At 47.5% G+C, this 16064-nt stretch overlaps 1 protein-coding gene across 1 annotated transcript; it reads right to left on the bottom strand.

The window, feature by feature from the left end:
• Window positions 1–1118: 1118 nt before the first annotated feature.
• On the bottom strand, window positions 1119–10612 carry LOC146044959 (chymotrypsin A-like). The gene is made up of 7 exons (XM_083163638.1): window positions 10488–10612; window positions 7949–8052; window positions 6499–6578; window positions 5644–5722; window positions 5176–5356; window positions 2610–2743; window positions 1119–1347 (listed from the first exon to the last, which is right to left on the bottom strand). Exons 1-7 carry the CDS (start codon window positions 10537–10539, stop codon window positions 1186–1188), a joined length of 792 nt encoding a protein of 263 aa, XP_083019764.1. The 5' UTR covers window positions 10540–10612; the 3' UTR covers window positions 1119–1185.
• Window positions 10613–16064: the final 5452 nt, after the last annotated feature.

Raw genomic sequence — 16064 nt, 5'->3', positions numbered from 1 at the left:
GGGGAGCAGGAAGTGAGCAGTAGGGGGTAGTGAGTGGTGGGGAGCAGGAAGTAAGCAGTAGGGGGTAGTGAGTGGTGGGGAGCAGGAAGTGAGCAGTAGGGGGTAGTGAGTGGTGGGGAGCAGGAAGTGAGCAGTAGGGGGTAGTGAGTGGTGGGGAGCAGGAAGTGAGCAGTAGGGGGTAGTGAGTGGTGGGGAGCAGGAAGTGAGCAGTAGGGGGTAGTGAGTGGTGGGGAGCAGGAAGTGAGCAGTAGGGGGTAGTGAGTGGTGGGGAGCAGGAAGTAAGCAGTAGGGGGTAGTGAGTGGTGGGGAGCAGGAAGTGAGCAGTAGGGGGTAGTGAGTGGTGGGGAGCAGGAAGTGAGCAGTAGGGGGTAGTGAGTGGTGGGGAGCAGGAAGTGAGCAGTAGGGGGTAGTGAGTGGTGGGGAGCAGGAAGTAAGCAGTAGGGGGTAGTGAGTGGTGGGGAGCAGGAAGTGAGCAGTAGGGGGTAGTGAGTGGTGGGGAGCAGGAAGTGAGCAGTAGGGGGTAGTGAGTGGTGGGGAGCAGGAAGTGAGCAGTAGGGGGTAGTGAGTGGTGGGGAGCAGGAAGTGAGCAGTAGGGGATAGTGAGTGGTGGAGAGCAGGAAGTGAGCAGTAGGGGGTAGTGAGTGGTGGGGAGCAGTAGGGGGTAGTGAGTGGTGGGGAGCAGGAAGTGAGCAGTAGGGGGTAGTGAGTGGTGGGGAGCAGGAAGTGAGCAGTAGGGGGTAGTGAGTGGTGGGGAGCAGGAAGTGAGCAGTAGGGGGTAGTGAGTGGTGGGGAGCAGGTAGTGTGATGTGGACAGTGAGCTGTGATGGGGTGGAGGAGAACAAAGAGGTGTGAGGGGGAAAGTGTGAGCTGTGGGGGGCAGTGAGGTGTGAGAGCAGTGTCAGCTGTGGAATGGGGTGGGGGCAGTTATAAATGGAGGGAACTAGCAAGGATCATCTTATTTCTGGGTTAAGGAAGGTTTGCCTCCTGTTTGTAATTTACCATAAGAAGTGTAATATAGTAATAAAGTGACTGGACCTCTTTCAACATTTATTTCTAAATCTCTTTTAAAATCTTCAGAGGAATATATAACATAAAGTAAATAATGACTGAGAGGAATGTGGACTGCAGATGAGATTTTATTTACTCTGACACATTGCACATGATAGAATGGCAGCAATATCTTGTTTAGTTTGCAGCAATTGTCTGGTCAATGAAGCTTCTGAGCTCGGTGACTCGAGCGTACACCCCAGGAGATGACGGGGAGCAAGTGGAACTTCCCCAGGACACTATGCCAACCAGTGTCCAGCTTCCATCCTTCTCGCACACAAGAGGTCCACCAGAATCGCCCTGAAACAAATAGGATGAGAGTATGATGCACAGTTATGTCAGCCTTAGCATATGATGTGTGTGTGTGTGTGTATGTATATATATATTGTGTGGTGAAATAGGGTTAGCTCTAGCAGAGAGTGCTGTATTTCTCTGGTCACAACTGCTCTGTAGAGAGTACAGAAGGAGCTATCAAGCTTGAGAGAGAAAGCTTTGCAGCCAGGTAGAAGAACCTAGTTCAGTGCAAAGCCAGGAATGGGTCTCTGAGGTGTGCTTGTGGGAGCGAAGGGTGGGCTCCCAAGCACACGAATCCAGTCCAGGTTTCAGACTTTCACAGCCACAGCTGGGAAGTGGGCTGATTGCAGTAGAAGGGATTTAAACCTTGGCCAGTCTACTGCTCAAAGCGCTGATGCGTAAAAGTGGCCAGCTGGTAGGCCAAGTAATCTAGCACCAGGATCTTGGACTGTCAGTTCCTGAAGGTACTGAGATACCGCGTGCGCGGAACACTGGGCAGAGGTATATGTTTCTTTGGTTTTCCATATGAAGTATGTTTGCTGTAAAGTTGGTTTGTTGCTGGTATGACTTTAAATGCTTGCACAAACATTGGAAACGGCCTGCTGTGTCCTGACATGAATGTGACCCTGTTATATATGGCTATTCTACCAGCTGCACAAGGGCTCATCCTGTTTTGTGCCATCCTGTGCCCATATTTGTGCAGATGTGCCTTGTTGTATGGACACTTTCTGTGAAGGCGGGCATTGTTTGCAGTCTTGACCCCCTAACCTGGACAGTAGGTAATCTGCAAACCACAGCTGTCCATGTCCACACGTCTACTGTTCTTCTCCTGCAAGCCAACCAATGACATGTCAGCGTAGGAATGCTGCTGGCATCATTGCTGCACAGCCTTGCCCCCAGGTACACTGCTGGGATTAGTGTCTGCCGATCCCAGCACTTATTACAATCAGCAGGAGTGTGAGCTGCTTAAAGGGTGTGAATGTTCTCCCCTATAGGCTACACAGTATTTTCCTCTCCTCAAAATCACTTTTCTTCCCAAAAATCTTTGAGGACCAGGAAATCAGTACTTGCCCCTGTGCAAATAATGGGACCCATGTTGCACCTCTGGCAGGCAGATCGTGGAGTTCCTCAATGGGTATAGAGAACAGCCCTTTGCTCTAGCACTTGTTAGCAGAACGTTGGTGTCCTCCCTACTAATCCTGGACATTTGTAATAGTGTCACACATGGCAAAGCCAAGGCTTTGCCATGTGATATGGGCATATCTTACCATGCAGGAGGAAGCTCCAGCAGCTCCGGCACAGATCATGACATCATGGATCTTGTTGCCCCAGTAGTTCTTGCATTCGGCGTTAGTGAGGAGAGGGAGAGCTACCTGTTGTAGTCTGGGTGGGGTTTGGCTTGCTGAGATAAGAAAGAGAAATACGTTGTTTTATGTTCTTTCCAATGGTATCTGTACTTCCTTCAGGTTATTAGCCCAATTACTTCCATAATAAACAATACACAGTAACTCACAGTAAGTCTTACGTCCAATGCGTAGATAGACCTTAAATTAGCCAAATGCTAAATCTGATCCTACCTCAAGTATTGAACTTACACCCGACTTGTGCAAACCCTAATGCGAGTCCTAGCCATAAACCCAACTCAAGCTGTAGAACAGCCCAAGTACGAGCAGATCACTGGTCTTTTTTTAAACTGTGCTGGAAAAATTTAAACACCAACAACATAATTAGTATAATTGGTTTTGTTTGTTAAAATGTATAATCTGAAATAAATAAACAATAGGGTCCAGTAAGCTGATTGCTGTCTAGAGTCGTGGTTCCCAAACTTTGTGCTATGGCACTCGTGGTGACCTGGGTTGGTGATCCAGCACCAATTCCAATTATTTATGGTCAATGTAACCGGGAAAACCAGTGCTGGTGGCTGCCAATCATACAAATGTGGAAAAACGGAAGCAAATCCTGTCCCTCACCAGATAACTGACCCTAAAGGGACATACACATGGGGTGATTTCAGGGCACTAGATCACTAGATAGCTTAGAAAATGGCCATACATCATTCTGTGTGTAAGGGCCATAGCGATAGCTATGTGTGGAGCCTGGTGTCGCTATTGCCCGGTGATTAATACTCAGCAGGCTGGATAAATCTAGTTAATCACAGGTCAGGGCCAGTGTTCTCACCAGAGAACACTGACCCTGACAGATCGCTCAGCACACAGCACTGGCACAGCGCTGTGTTCTGAGTAATCTTGTAGCATCGCTCAGAACGCTCTGCAAATCTCCCTGTGTGTAGGCTCCATAAAGGTGACATATAGGGGGAAATTTACTAAAGGAAATTTGTAAAAAATAGGTGTATTTGTATCCAGAATACACTTATTTTTGACATTTACTATCCCGAAAATACGGCAATTCGTATTGATAGTACATCAATACGAATACGAATTGCCGTATTTTTGGGATAGTAAATGTAAAAAATGAGTGTATTTCTGGATACAAATACACCTTTTTTTTTTACAAATTTCCTTTAGTAAATTTCCCCCATAAACTCAATCTACAGCACATAATTTTCTAAATTTTTTTTCTAAATTTCTTTTGCCCTAGGGGTGCCGTGAAAAAAATGATACTCTAGGGTGCCATGGTTAAAAATGTTTGGAACCACTGGTCTAGAGACTACTTTGTTAATGAGATATTTTCTTTGGGTCTAGTTATGTGACCTTTGTCTGGAGCCTAGTAATATAATCCTTATTTGGAGACCACTAATGAGATCTTTGCCTGGAGACCACTAATGAGATCTTTGCCTGCAGACCACTAATGAGATCTTTGCCTGCAGACCACTAATGAGATCTTTGCCTGCAGACCACTAATGGGATCTTTGCCAGCAGACCACTAATGAGATCTTTGCCTGGAGACCACTAATGAGATCTTTGCTTGGAGACCACTAATGTGATCTTTGCCTAAAGACCACTAATGTGATCTTTTCCTGGAGACCGTGAATGAGATCTTTGCCAGCAGACCACTAATAAGATCATTGCCTGCAGACCACTAATGTGATCTTTGCCAGCATACCACTAAAGTGATCTTTGCCTTGGAGACCACTAAAGTGATCTTTGCCTTGGAGACCACTAATGTGATCTTTGACTGGAGACCACTAATGATATCTTTGCCAGCAGACCACTAATGTGATCCTTGCCTGCAGACCACTAACGTGATCTTTGACTGGAGACCACTAAAGTGATCTTTGCCAGCAGACCACTAATGAGATCTTTGCCTGGAGACCACTAATGAGATCTTTACCTGGAGACCACTAATGAGATCTTTGCCTGCAGACCACTAATGTAATCTTTGCCTGCAGACCACTAATGTAATCTTTGCCTGCAGACCACTAATGTAATCTTTGCCTGCAGACCACTAATGTAATCTTTGCATGGAGACAACTAATGTGATTTTTGCCAGCAGACCATTAATGTGATCTTTGCCAGCAGACCACTTATGTGATCTTTGCCAGCAGACCACTAAAGTGATCTTTGCCGTGGAGACCACTAAAGTGATCTTTGCCTGGAGACCACTAAAGAGATCTTTGCCTAGAGACCACTAAAGAGATCTTTGTCTAGAGACCACTAATGAGATCTTTGCCTGCAGACCACTAATGTGATCTTTGCCTTGGAGACCACTACTGAGATCTTTGCCTGGAGACCACTAATGTGCCCTTTGCCGGGAGACCACTAATGTGACCTTTGCCTCGAGACCACAAATGTGATCTTTGCCTGGAGACCACTAATGAGGATGTTTGCCTGCAGACCACTAATCATCACTGAAGCAGTAAACATCAATTCCTACCAGCAGAATTTGTCAGTCCCCATCCAGTGGTGACGCATTTCAGACCACCTCTAAAGTTGTCAATGGTCTCTGCCACGCACACAGGTGACACTTGTGGTTGGGCAGCGACGGGAGAGGAGAGTTTCAGCAGAGTGATATCATTCTTGATGGTAAATGCGCTATAATTTGGGTGCTTGAAGACCTTGAAAACAAAATTCAGATCATAGCTCACATTCATTGCAAGAAATTTATATTCCTACTATGCAAGTACATACCGTATGATGTTAGTTTGCGTACATAACACCCATGTGTATGATTTAGCAGTAATATGTCAGATAATGCCAGTAGTTCCAATCTAATAATGTTACTGTGCTATAAGCAAACAAATTGTCAGAGGTTCAAAATAGGATGAAAATCAGTAAAGATGACAAAGGAATTTAGATGTCAAATGTCTGATAGATATCTGTGTGACATGAGCCCAAACTGTACCTTGGCGATTGTTTTAACTTGAACATTTTCTGCAGGAGAACGCTGGTCAAATTCACCCAAAACGACCTTGTGGGAAGTCCTGCAAAACAAGACGTATTATTGTAGCTAGCATTGTACAGTTTGCGTAAGTGGAGCTCGTTTCTGGTCAGGGATTGGTCATAGATTCAACAGTAATTAGCTTGATCCCAAATGGTCGACATGCAAGGTCCTCATGGGGGAAAAGTCGACATGGAAATGTCCAACACATGAAAAGGTCGCCATGCAATTTTTTTTTTTGTGTCAATTTGTACGTTTGAGCACGTGAACCCCAATAAGTGTACCAGGGTCCACGGGCTTTGCTTTCCATGTCTCAGGCCAGGTGCCACAATTTACCATTTCCAAATGGAGGCTACGAGGATGGTATGAAACATTTTTGCTTGTGTAGACCTATTGTCCATATTGACCAATGACCATTGACTAATAGTGGTCCAACCTATTGACTGTTTACTTTATTGCAATGCGACCACAGTCTCAGTAGCAATGGGAGCGGTGATGGGGAAGGGTGATTGGCCGTCGCTGGGGTGGGGGGGTGGAGGGGTGATGTGGCGTTGCAGGGCGGACCATGACAACTGCATGATGTCACAAGCAGCTGCTGCTACCCAAAAAATGCCAGTCTACATCTGGCTTCTCAGCTAGGCAATGCAGCCAAGGACGAGACCGGTTGTATGCGGGTTCTGCACACACCAAATTTTGTGTATGCATCACAGGGAGGGACCCAGCGAGCAGCCTTGCCCTGTTGGGCAAGTTGGCAGTTATTATAACTGTATTCCATAATGAAAGACTATCACTATTCCAATTTAATTGACAATAACATACCTGACTCCACAATGTGCAGCGGTTACAACCCATTCATCGCTGATGAGGGATCCACCGCAGAAATGGAAACCGGTATTGTCCTGTAATAAAGAGAAAATTGTTTACATATCAGTTCATTCCATAAGCTGACTACATAGTAACATGTTCCTTATACAGGGGAACTGAAAGCCCTGTGTTTTTCGCCAGTGATAACCTAAGGACACACATTTCTTCACCTATAACCAGAACCTGATCCATCAGCTCCCATACAATACTCTGCTGCGTCACTCCAGTGCAACTACATATCCCAGCATGCTCTGCCACTGTTTTACTGTCAGGGGATGCTGGGATATGTAGCCCCCCAGCAGTTGGATTGCTGCACATGGCATACACTTGCGGTAATCTTACAGCTGAAGTGTTAGCAAAGTAACCTGAGCGCAGTTGACACTCCGGTTCGGGTTTTTGCTGTTGCAGTGGTGACAGGCAGTCTGTTCACAGCAGGGAATCCGGCACTGGTTTTGTGCTCATAGTCTGTGATGTCTGAGTGGGGCGTGGCAGCACCTGCTATATAAATCTTCCTCTCAGGCTAGACAGGTGCTGCAGAATCCTAGTCAGATAGCCAGTCAGCCTTGTCCTGTGCCTAGTTAGTTTCTAGCAATTGTATTGTTTGTTAATTACAGTAATATAGGTCTTGGAGTTTGCGACTCTGCGCCTTGATCCAGACCTAGCCGTAATCAGGAGTTGTGACTGTAACTGCTGGGTCCCTGTACAACCTTGTGGATCCAGCTAGGTTGCTGTTACACTCCCTCATTTCCTGTGTTACCTCTCTCACTGTGCAGCACTCACTGGTGTCAGCTTGGTGGCAGCTAGCTGAACCTGTGTGCTGCAGGTGAGCTCAGGTCCTGATATCTTACCCTTTCCCTCAGTGCAGAGCCCACGGGTGTCGGCTTGGTGGCAGCTAGCTGAACCCGTGTACTGCAAGTGAGGGGTACGGGCTTAGGATATTTTCCTATGGTCTTCGTCATCTCTGACCTAGAAATCTCTAGGCCTCCCTCTGTAGTACCCTGTTGGGACTGGGGTTGCCTATAGCAACAAGTACATTCACGTGTCGAAGCATTACACCAAGCTCCACTATAGGTATCTCTCCTGTTACCGGAGAGATACTTATTCTCTTATACTAGGAGACGCTCTATCCGTTGGGCTCTCATCCTCCCAGCTCCTACCTGTGCCTGTGAGTTCCCCCAGTATCCTCTCTGTGTATTGTGTGTATGCTCTCAGTCTGTTTTGGTGTTAGTACTTGTTCACTACTGATGTTTGCACTGTTCCTATGTCTCTGTGAGTCTGCCTAGCACTGTCCCTGTGTCTCCGTCCGTGGTCCTCTCCGCGGCATCTAGTTTGTGCACTCCCAGGTGCATTCATACTGCCAAGTGGCATAACATGAAGATCACAACGGTATGAAGTATGGTCGTACCTGCAAAGAAACCTGCCATGGCCAAGATCCTGGGATGGCTTCCTCACCGTTTACAATTCTGGAATATCCTGTGAGGACAGGCTGGATAGACGGCTTTCCGCACCCTTAAAGGAAATACATTAAATATGTCAAAAAGTAAAGAAATTTTGACACACTTACAATAGTCCGAGATATGTGGGATGGTTGTAGATTTCCATGGCTGACAGGATGCCACCGGCTTTATCATGAGTCCACCGCCAACCAGCAGCAATTGCTACCACTGGGCTGCAGCGTCGACCAAAAACTCTAGACAGGAGCTGAGCACTGTAAGCCTGTGGCCAATGTTGCGCCAGCACCTGCTGATTCCTGGGTAGGGCAGCGAGCATATATCTTACATACAACTTTACATATATGTTGATATGTGCTGGTCGGCTACCCCCTGCAGTCTTTGGTCAGAGACGCAGCCCAGGGCGCTGCTGCCAACAAAAAAACCTGTGAGGTAAAGTACCAACCAATCAGCTTCTGTCCTTTTGTAGGCTGTGTTTGAAAAATGACAGGAGCTGATTGGCTGGCTCTTTGATTTTCTCCATCATGGTTTCATACATTTCCCCCAGTAACTCATATAGCATTATTGATCATCATAAAACTTTATCGATCCCTCTCATTATACCTTATCTACAAGAACATTTTCCCTTTGATGTACATATTACCATATTCACTCTGAAATGCACGTTCCCTTAAAGGACAGGCCTGCTAGGCCGCTGAGTAGATGAAACCATGTGATTTTTTATTTTGTCATTACATCTTATGTTTTTGTTTTGCAACTGGCAATGGTGCAAGAGGTGAGTGTGTGTTGGGGGGGGGGCTCTGTCTTGGTGATATGAAGACATCGGAACTGGCTCTAACATGAAAGGGTCAAGGGGGGCAGTGATATGCCTAGGTGCAGCTTGACCCCAAAATTCACCCCTAGTTGCAGGCATTGAGGCAGTCAATGGGGTAAATTTACTAAAGGTTCTAACATATAACAGGGTTGCCGACCCTCCCGGAATTCCCGGGAGTCTCCCGAAAATCGGGACCCCCTCCCGGCCCCCCGGAAGGGTGGGCAACCCTCCCGGAATCTGGGGGACCCCCCTGAACCCCCCGAATCGCGGCATGTAAATGCCGCAATCCGCGGGTCTCAGAGGAGGGGGCGGAGCTAAAATGGCACAATCGCGTCATTTTAGCCCCGCCCCTCCATGGACATCAGTCATTTCTATTTCCCGTAGTGGGGGGGGGGGGCTTAATGACGTCACCGTCAAGCCCCCCCCCCCCCCAATTGGGTAAGGAAAGTCTCCTCTCCGGGCTTCTCCCGGAGAGGAGCATTAAAAAGTCGGCAACCCTGACATATAAAGGTTCCTTTTTAGAACCTTTAGGGGCCCATTTACTATGAATTGTATATACAATGCGATCTGTGCAGGATCTTACCAGCCAGGATCGTATTGCAATATGGATCCTCTCGTGGGTGTGGTATAGAGGTCCGACAGTCGGGATCCCAACAGTCATTATCCCGACGTCGGGATCCTGACTGGCCGGACCTAGACAGCATGGTGAGCGCAACAAAGCCCCTTGCGGGCACACGAGCCACCTATTCTATTCTCCCTCTATGGGATCATGGACCCCCAAGAGGGAAAATAGCCGACGTTTTTTGACAGTCGGGATCCTGATGTTGGGTGAATGCCTGTCGGGACCCCATCCGGCACCCCCTCTCGTGGTATGTATCACAGTGCAGATGCAGGGACAGGAGCTCCGCAAGGAGCCCACATGCACATGTGGGGACTGCACCTGCGTAGTTAGCGCTGAACAGGGGTTAAAGTGGGGGGAACAGGGTGGAACGGAGTTCCACCACCTCTAATAGCGAGCTGGAACTAGTTCCACCTCAATCTTGGCCCTGCACAGTAATTCTAACATAAAAGCATTAGATTTTGCTGGTGGGGTGCCAAAAACTTTAACACTGGCCCTGGTTCTGCATAATGGGGGGAGTGGATGGGGTGGAACTAGGTGGCAGAGCGGACTGAGTTCCTCCACCTATCCAGGACCACTTTAAGCCCTGCCGCTGACCCCCAGCTGACCATGCTGCCTGGCCAGCACTGCGGTACGTTACTGCCATTTCAGACTGGCATTAGCTGCGGGACTACGGTTATTGGTACAACGGGCAGCATAGAAACCTATGGAGATGCAGCTGGCGGCAACAGTCATTGGTCCCATCTAGTTACATTCGGAGGATACTTAATATTTGCGGCTAAACCACCCGTTTCGGGGAATTAGCCACATATATTAAATGATAAATGGGATGTCAGTAAACCCCAATGTATCAAATGTATTTTTATCATAAATGTACAGGTTAAAAAAAAAAAAAAAAAATTACAATCTGGGGTAAATTTGACATGGGCAACCAATCAGAATCTACTTATTTATTTAATTAGGTCTTTCTAGTAGATAACAGATGGAATCTTATTGGTTGCCCACAGCAACATCCCATCTGAAATAGAACTCTGATCTTATGTATTAATGAGTCACTCACCATAAGTAGCACCTACAAGTGCAATGAACGACAGCAGACAGAGGAAAGCCATTCTGGGTTAATATCAGCTCACTGAGACCCTGTGACTTGTAGCGACATCTTTTATACACTCTCCTGCCCAATAGAATCATCAGGTGTTATCTGAGCTGCGGCAATCGCTCAGGGAATAATAGCATTTGGTTATCAAGGGGCCTTGGCCGAGTACAGGAGTTTGGCTGTTTAATAGTGTATTGAATCAGAACCAAGAGAACGTGTAATAGAGCTGAACTATTAATTCAGGGAACATATTAATTAAGGTCACATAAAAGGCGTGAGAGCGCAGCAGATGTCCGCACCTGTTCCAGGTTACAGTTCTGGTGTTTTAAAATATGACAGCCCCATATAAAACAACTAAAGTCCCTAGGGTATCTGGACCCTAGGTTGACATTCACTAGATCGACACCCAACGGTCAACAGTGAGTAGGTCCACACCTATGAATGGTCAACATACCCATGGTCGACAGGGTTTAAAGGTCTACACAAGCTTTAAGTCAACCATGAGAAGGTCGACAGTCAAACAAGTTTTTCACTTTTAGCCGTCATGTGCCGACAGTCGTTATATCATGCCCTGCCATCCACTAGGGCGTGGTGGGCAAATAAAATAGTGTGCCGAGCGTAGAGTGGCACCATGCCCAAACCATGGGCGAGTGCAGCGAGCCATCCGAGGTGATGCGGTGCACTTAGGCGGTGTCCATGTCGACGGTGTCGACATTCGGGACAAAAATTGTGAAAACCTCATGGCCACCTTCCCATGGTCAACCAAAACTTGTGTCAACCTTTAGACCCTGTCGACCATAGGTATGTCGACCACTCATAGGTGTCAACCTACTCACTGTCGACCATTGGGCGTCGACCTAGTGAATGTCGTCCTGGACATAGTTGACCTAATATACCATAACTAAGGCCTAGACCTTTCCCTCCCCTATGCTCTATTCTCTATATTCTCTATATTTAGCAGCCTATTTATCAATTATTCCAGTTATTATTTGCGGGTGTTTTTGGAGAATCGGGTACAGCGGATCGATGCCGTCTAGATTTACAATCACGCGGCCAGTCACTCTTGGTCGAAAGTAACTAGTTAGATGCCTAAAGGTAGTCGACAGGAATGAAAATTAGATGCAAACGCTACATTGATGCGAAGGTGACAGACAATCACAAGCGGCCAAACCTCCGACAAACGTCCTTTTCTGTCTTTGGGCAGCAGAATATGCTTTTTTTTGCATCCCGTCTGTAAAGGAATAAGTCTGAAAACATTACACAGATGGGGTTACTAAAGAACCTTTTACTGAGCAGGTGAGCGATTCTGCAGGACAGGGTCCCTGTCCCTGGGCTTCCAGCTGCAGGTTCCATATTAAATGGTCTGCACGCCCATGGAAACGCTGGGCTTACACCTGTGAACGCAGGAGTACCTATGCATCCTCGAGGTGGGCGGCTCACGTCACATGACATCAGTACCCACCACCAATGCGATGGATAGTGGGCATCTGGAAAGGGGTGTGGATCAGTTGGTCACCAGCAAGTTGTTAGACAGTAATTAGGTCGACACAATTAGGTTGACATGCATTTAGGTTGACATATGTCTAGGTTGACATGCAGGAAGGTCGTCATGAGTCTAGGTTGACATGGGTTAGGTCGACAGAGTCATAAGGTCAACAAAGACATTAGGTCGACAGGGGTAAGATGGACAGGGTCATTAGATGGACACAGTCAACATAAACACTAAAACATACCACCGTGTCCCCTCGCATGGCTAGCTGCGCTCACCAGGCAAGGGCACTATCTTTTTCTTCCACTATGCCCTCCCACTATGAAATACCGCCTGTCGGCACAAGTCGTGTCGACATGGAAACCGAAACGTACCACTGCATCCCCTCGCATGGCTCGCCATGTTCAGGCACACTATTTTATTCTCCCTCCATGCCCTAGTGCAGGGGTGACCAACCAGAGGCTCTTGAGCCGCATGCGGCTCTCCCCCTGTTAAAGTGAGGCTCCTGCTCCCACTCAGCTGGCCGCCGCCCACCGTCCATCCCAGTCCCCCATCCCTCCATTACCCGCCGCTGGTTCCCTTCTCCCTCCCATCGCTCATCTCTCCTACCCCTCACTGTGCATCCTTGTGACTGGGCCGTCCGCCAATAAGAGCTTGCGGGCCGGCAGCCAATCAGGAGCCGGCCTGCGAGCTTTAATTGGCGGACGACCCAGTCATAGGGAAGTGAGGGGGGAAGGAGACCCGCGGTGTGCTGTGCTCTCCTCCCCTCAGCGACATTATAGGACTGCAGGGAGATGCCAGACTGTCCTCTCCCCGCCCGGCAGCAGCAGCAGCAACAACGGTGAGTGCTGCTGGGAAATTAGCACTGTGGGGGCATAGCAGTTTGTGAAACTGTGGGGGCATAGCAGTTTTTGGCACTGTGGGGGCATTGCAGTTTATGGCACTGTGGGGGCATACCAGCTTTTTGGCACTGTGGGGGCTTGCCAGCTTTCTGGCATAGTGGGATCATATGTGTATCTTTCACTATTGGGGGCATATGTATATATGGCACTGCACTATTGGAGGTATACCCACCTCCACACACCCACCCAAGGGGTCCAAATAGACCATGCCCCTTTTTTTGGCACGCGTGCCTTCGCCGCGCACAAGTTGTTGGCTCTTTAGCTTGACTACAGATATTTTTTGGCTCTTTACCTCTGACCGGTTGGCCACCCCTGCCCTAGTGGATGGTAGGGCATGAAATTCTGCCTGTCAGAACATGTTGGCTCAAAAAACAGCAAAAAAAACATGTCGACCTAATGCCTTTAACCTAATGACCCAATACCGACCTAACCCATGCCGACCTAATGACCCTGTCGACCTACCCCATACACATCCCCTCGCATGCTTGTGCAGGGATTCGGCCAGCAGGACGGGGGAGTTGTGTCCGGTGGCGCTGCATTTACCTGCTCACTGGGCAGTGAATATACAGTATGCAGCCTAGCGAGCAGGTTTGAATGAGGCCCAAGTTTATAGACAAAGTCGTCTATTTAAGACCCATCACATTTTTGCTCTGATATCAGAGAGAGCGAGGGCTCTGGCAATGGGGGGAGGGGGTGACTTGTGAAAAGTGGGGGCCTATTGAAAGCGCTTTGTGGGCGTACTGCATACTGTTAAAGAGAAGTGCTTTTTTTTGTTTTGTTTTTATATAAAAGTTATTTTTCCAGAATTTCCAGATAATTTATTTGGGACTGAAGAACGAGGGGTCATAAACATACTAAACAAATTAAGTAGGAGTTATTTTAGAATGAGCCTGTTAATAGTAAACTAGGTGATGGTACACTGTAATTGTTTTCCAATCATCTTGCCAATTGGTGGCTGAAAAAATATCTGTTCAAGCAGCTGATAAGAAAGATCCTGTTATTTAATTTCCTATAGTCACAATGTTTTAGTTTCTAAACACATGCAAAAACTGTTGGAGGCGCACTCCCTACGTACTCTGTTTCAGTGCAGGATTTTGGGGCTGATAACCCATAATACAACCCAAATGGTCACCCCATAAGATACTGAACTGCACAAAGGTTACCCTGGACAAGGACTGGGGTGACTGGCTTCTCTGTTCTTCCTAACTGGAATTGCAAGATAGAGGAAGCTGGATTCCTAGGATTGTGGTGACCCTAATAAACTGTGTATTGGGTATGGGTAAAAACCGGACCAGGACAAAACCCCCGGACCGCCGGACCAGACAACAAACTCTGCATTTTGGTACTTGTAGCGTCCGGTCCGGGGGGTGTCCTGTCCGGGGGTGTCCTGTCCGGGGGGGCTGCCTGTGACACCTGTCACCAGGGAGAGGAGGAGGGGGAGAATAAAGCCTCCCTGTATCGTCCGGGCATGTAGCAAAAACCGGACGGTCCGGACCACACGGGGAGGCTGCAATCTCCCCTCTCCCATGTCCCTGGTGATAGCCATCACAGGGACCCCCCGGACAAGACACCCCCCGGACCGGACCCTACAAGCTCCGGACTGCAGATTTTGATGTCCTGTCCGGAGTCTAGTCCGGGTCCGGTTTTTACATAGTCCCCTGTGTATTTGGTGTGCCCACTATTAACATCCCAGAGAGGGGGACGCCAATAACTGCTGGACTGATCGGTTATATATTCATCTGGAGGGTTTAGGTCAATATCCACATCATGCCCTGTTGACTGCAGAAAAGGTTACCAATATGGTGTGAATTGCCATTATAGGTGTGATATTCGATTGCACAAACTTTCGTTTAGTTTATGGCTTCACTCACTTTTTGAAGTTACAAAGGATGAGACAGAACATTTACAAATATTACTTGAAATGATACTCTGTGACAGGTTTATGCATGTGTGCAGGTATGTTTTCTCTTGCAAGTGCTATTGTATCCCCCCTGCTGGGTTAGAGAACTTAACTAAAAGCTAAAGACCAGTTGTAATTATTGTTTACCACATACCGCAGAAACTTGTCTAAAAGCTCCTAGAATTGAAATAACTTTCCATCGCAGTAAAAAAGGGGCCATCTTGTGTTCAATTCTGTCATTGCACTATAATAATAGATTTTTTATATATTAGATTTTAACTCCAAAATTAACCATATTACACTGTTTTGAAACTTATTTTATTGACTGTTTGGGGGATACTCCACCTAATACCTGGGTACATTATTTGAATTTGGTGACCGCAGGTGCTGTTGCCTTAAAAACAGATATGTAATAGGTTGGTGAATGCCCACTTGAGGCGACTTGGCCTTCCGTACTTCCTCCAGATTATCCATTAGGCTTGTTCTCCTACTGCAAATCTAGGATTTAATCTTTGACTGGGTACATACATGTGGGGACAGTTGCGTTGCCTTGAGGGGTATGGACAAATTCCTTGAGAGGAATTCCCTTACTCAATCTACACGTCCTTCTCAAAACTCCAATATGGGGAAGAATAACCAGAAATCTACTCATGTCGCTTCCCCTCCATCACCCCCTTTATTCTCTTCAGATACCTCCATAGGGGATCTGCCTGGTAATTCATCCCAAACACAGTCCATACCCTCCCCTGAGGGCAATGCAAAGGTCACCATACAAATGCTAATGCCTGTTAGACAAAAAAATTGAGGACCTGGATACCAGGCTGGATGCCTCATTTACGAAAATTGACTCCAACACAGTTAGAATAGTCACGGCAGAACAACGCATCAGTGACGTTTAGGATTCAGTCTATAATGTGCAGGCGTTTTAGACAGGAGGGAGCAGACCATACTCTCTCTTTCCACCAAATTAGACGATTTGGAAAACAGAGACATACGGTGTAACCTTCGTTTTATAGGTGTACCAGAATCCGTTATACCCCATTCACACCAGCCTAAATTCCCGGGTTGAGTCCGGGAACAACCCGGTACTAGCGCTGGTGTGAAAGGTTCCCGGGACAAAATCCCGGGCAAATTTCAACCCGGCTAGGTACCAGGGTTGTTCCCGGGTTCAACCCGAGTGTCAGCACCGGGGTTTCTTGTGTTCCCGGCTGTGACCGTGGTGGACCAGTGGAGGGCGCAGGCTGGGACGG

This window comes from Crinia signifera, chromosome 11 (assembly GCF_055691185.1).
Source record: "Crinia signifera chromosome 11, ASM5569118v1, whole genome shotgun sequence".
Lineage (NCBI taxonomy): Eukaryota > Metazoa > Chordata > Amphibia > Anura > Myobatrachidae > Crinia > Crinia signifera.
The sequence above is the reverse complement of the archived record's forward strand: the minus strand, read 5'-3'. Positions and strand labels throughout refer to the sequence as shown.

What these genes read in the sequence shown, in the direction of transcription:
- LOC146044959 (XM_083163638.1), bottom strand. Translation starts at nt 10,539, where the DNA reads ATGGCTTTCCTCTGTCTGCTGTCGTTCATTGCACTTGTAGGTGCTACT. An exon ending in AAGTTAAAACAATCGCCAAG is followed by an intron (nt 5,357 to 5,643) that starts GTACAGTTTGGG and finishes TTTGTTTTCAAG; the next exon opens with GTCTTCAAGCACCCAAATTA. An exon ending in GGGACTGACAAATTCTGCTG is followed by an intron (nt 2,744 to 5,175) that starts GTAGGAATTGAT and finishes TTCTTATCTCAG; the next exon opens with CAAGCCAAACCCCACCCAGA.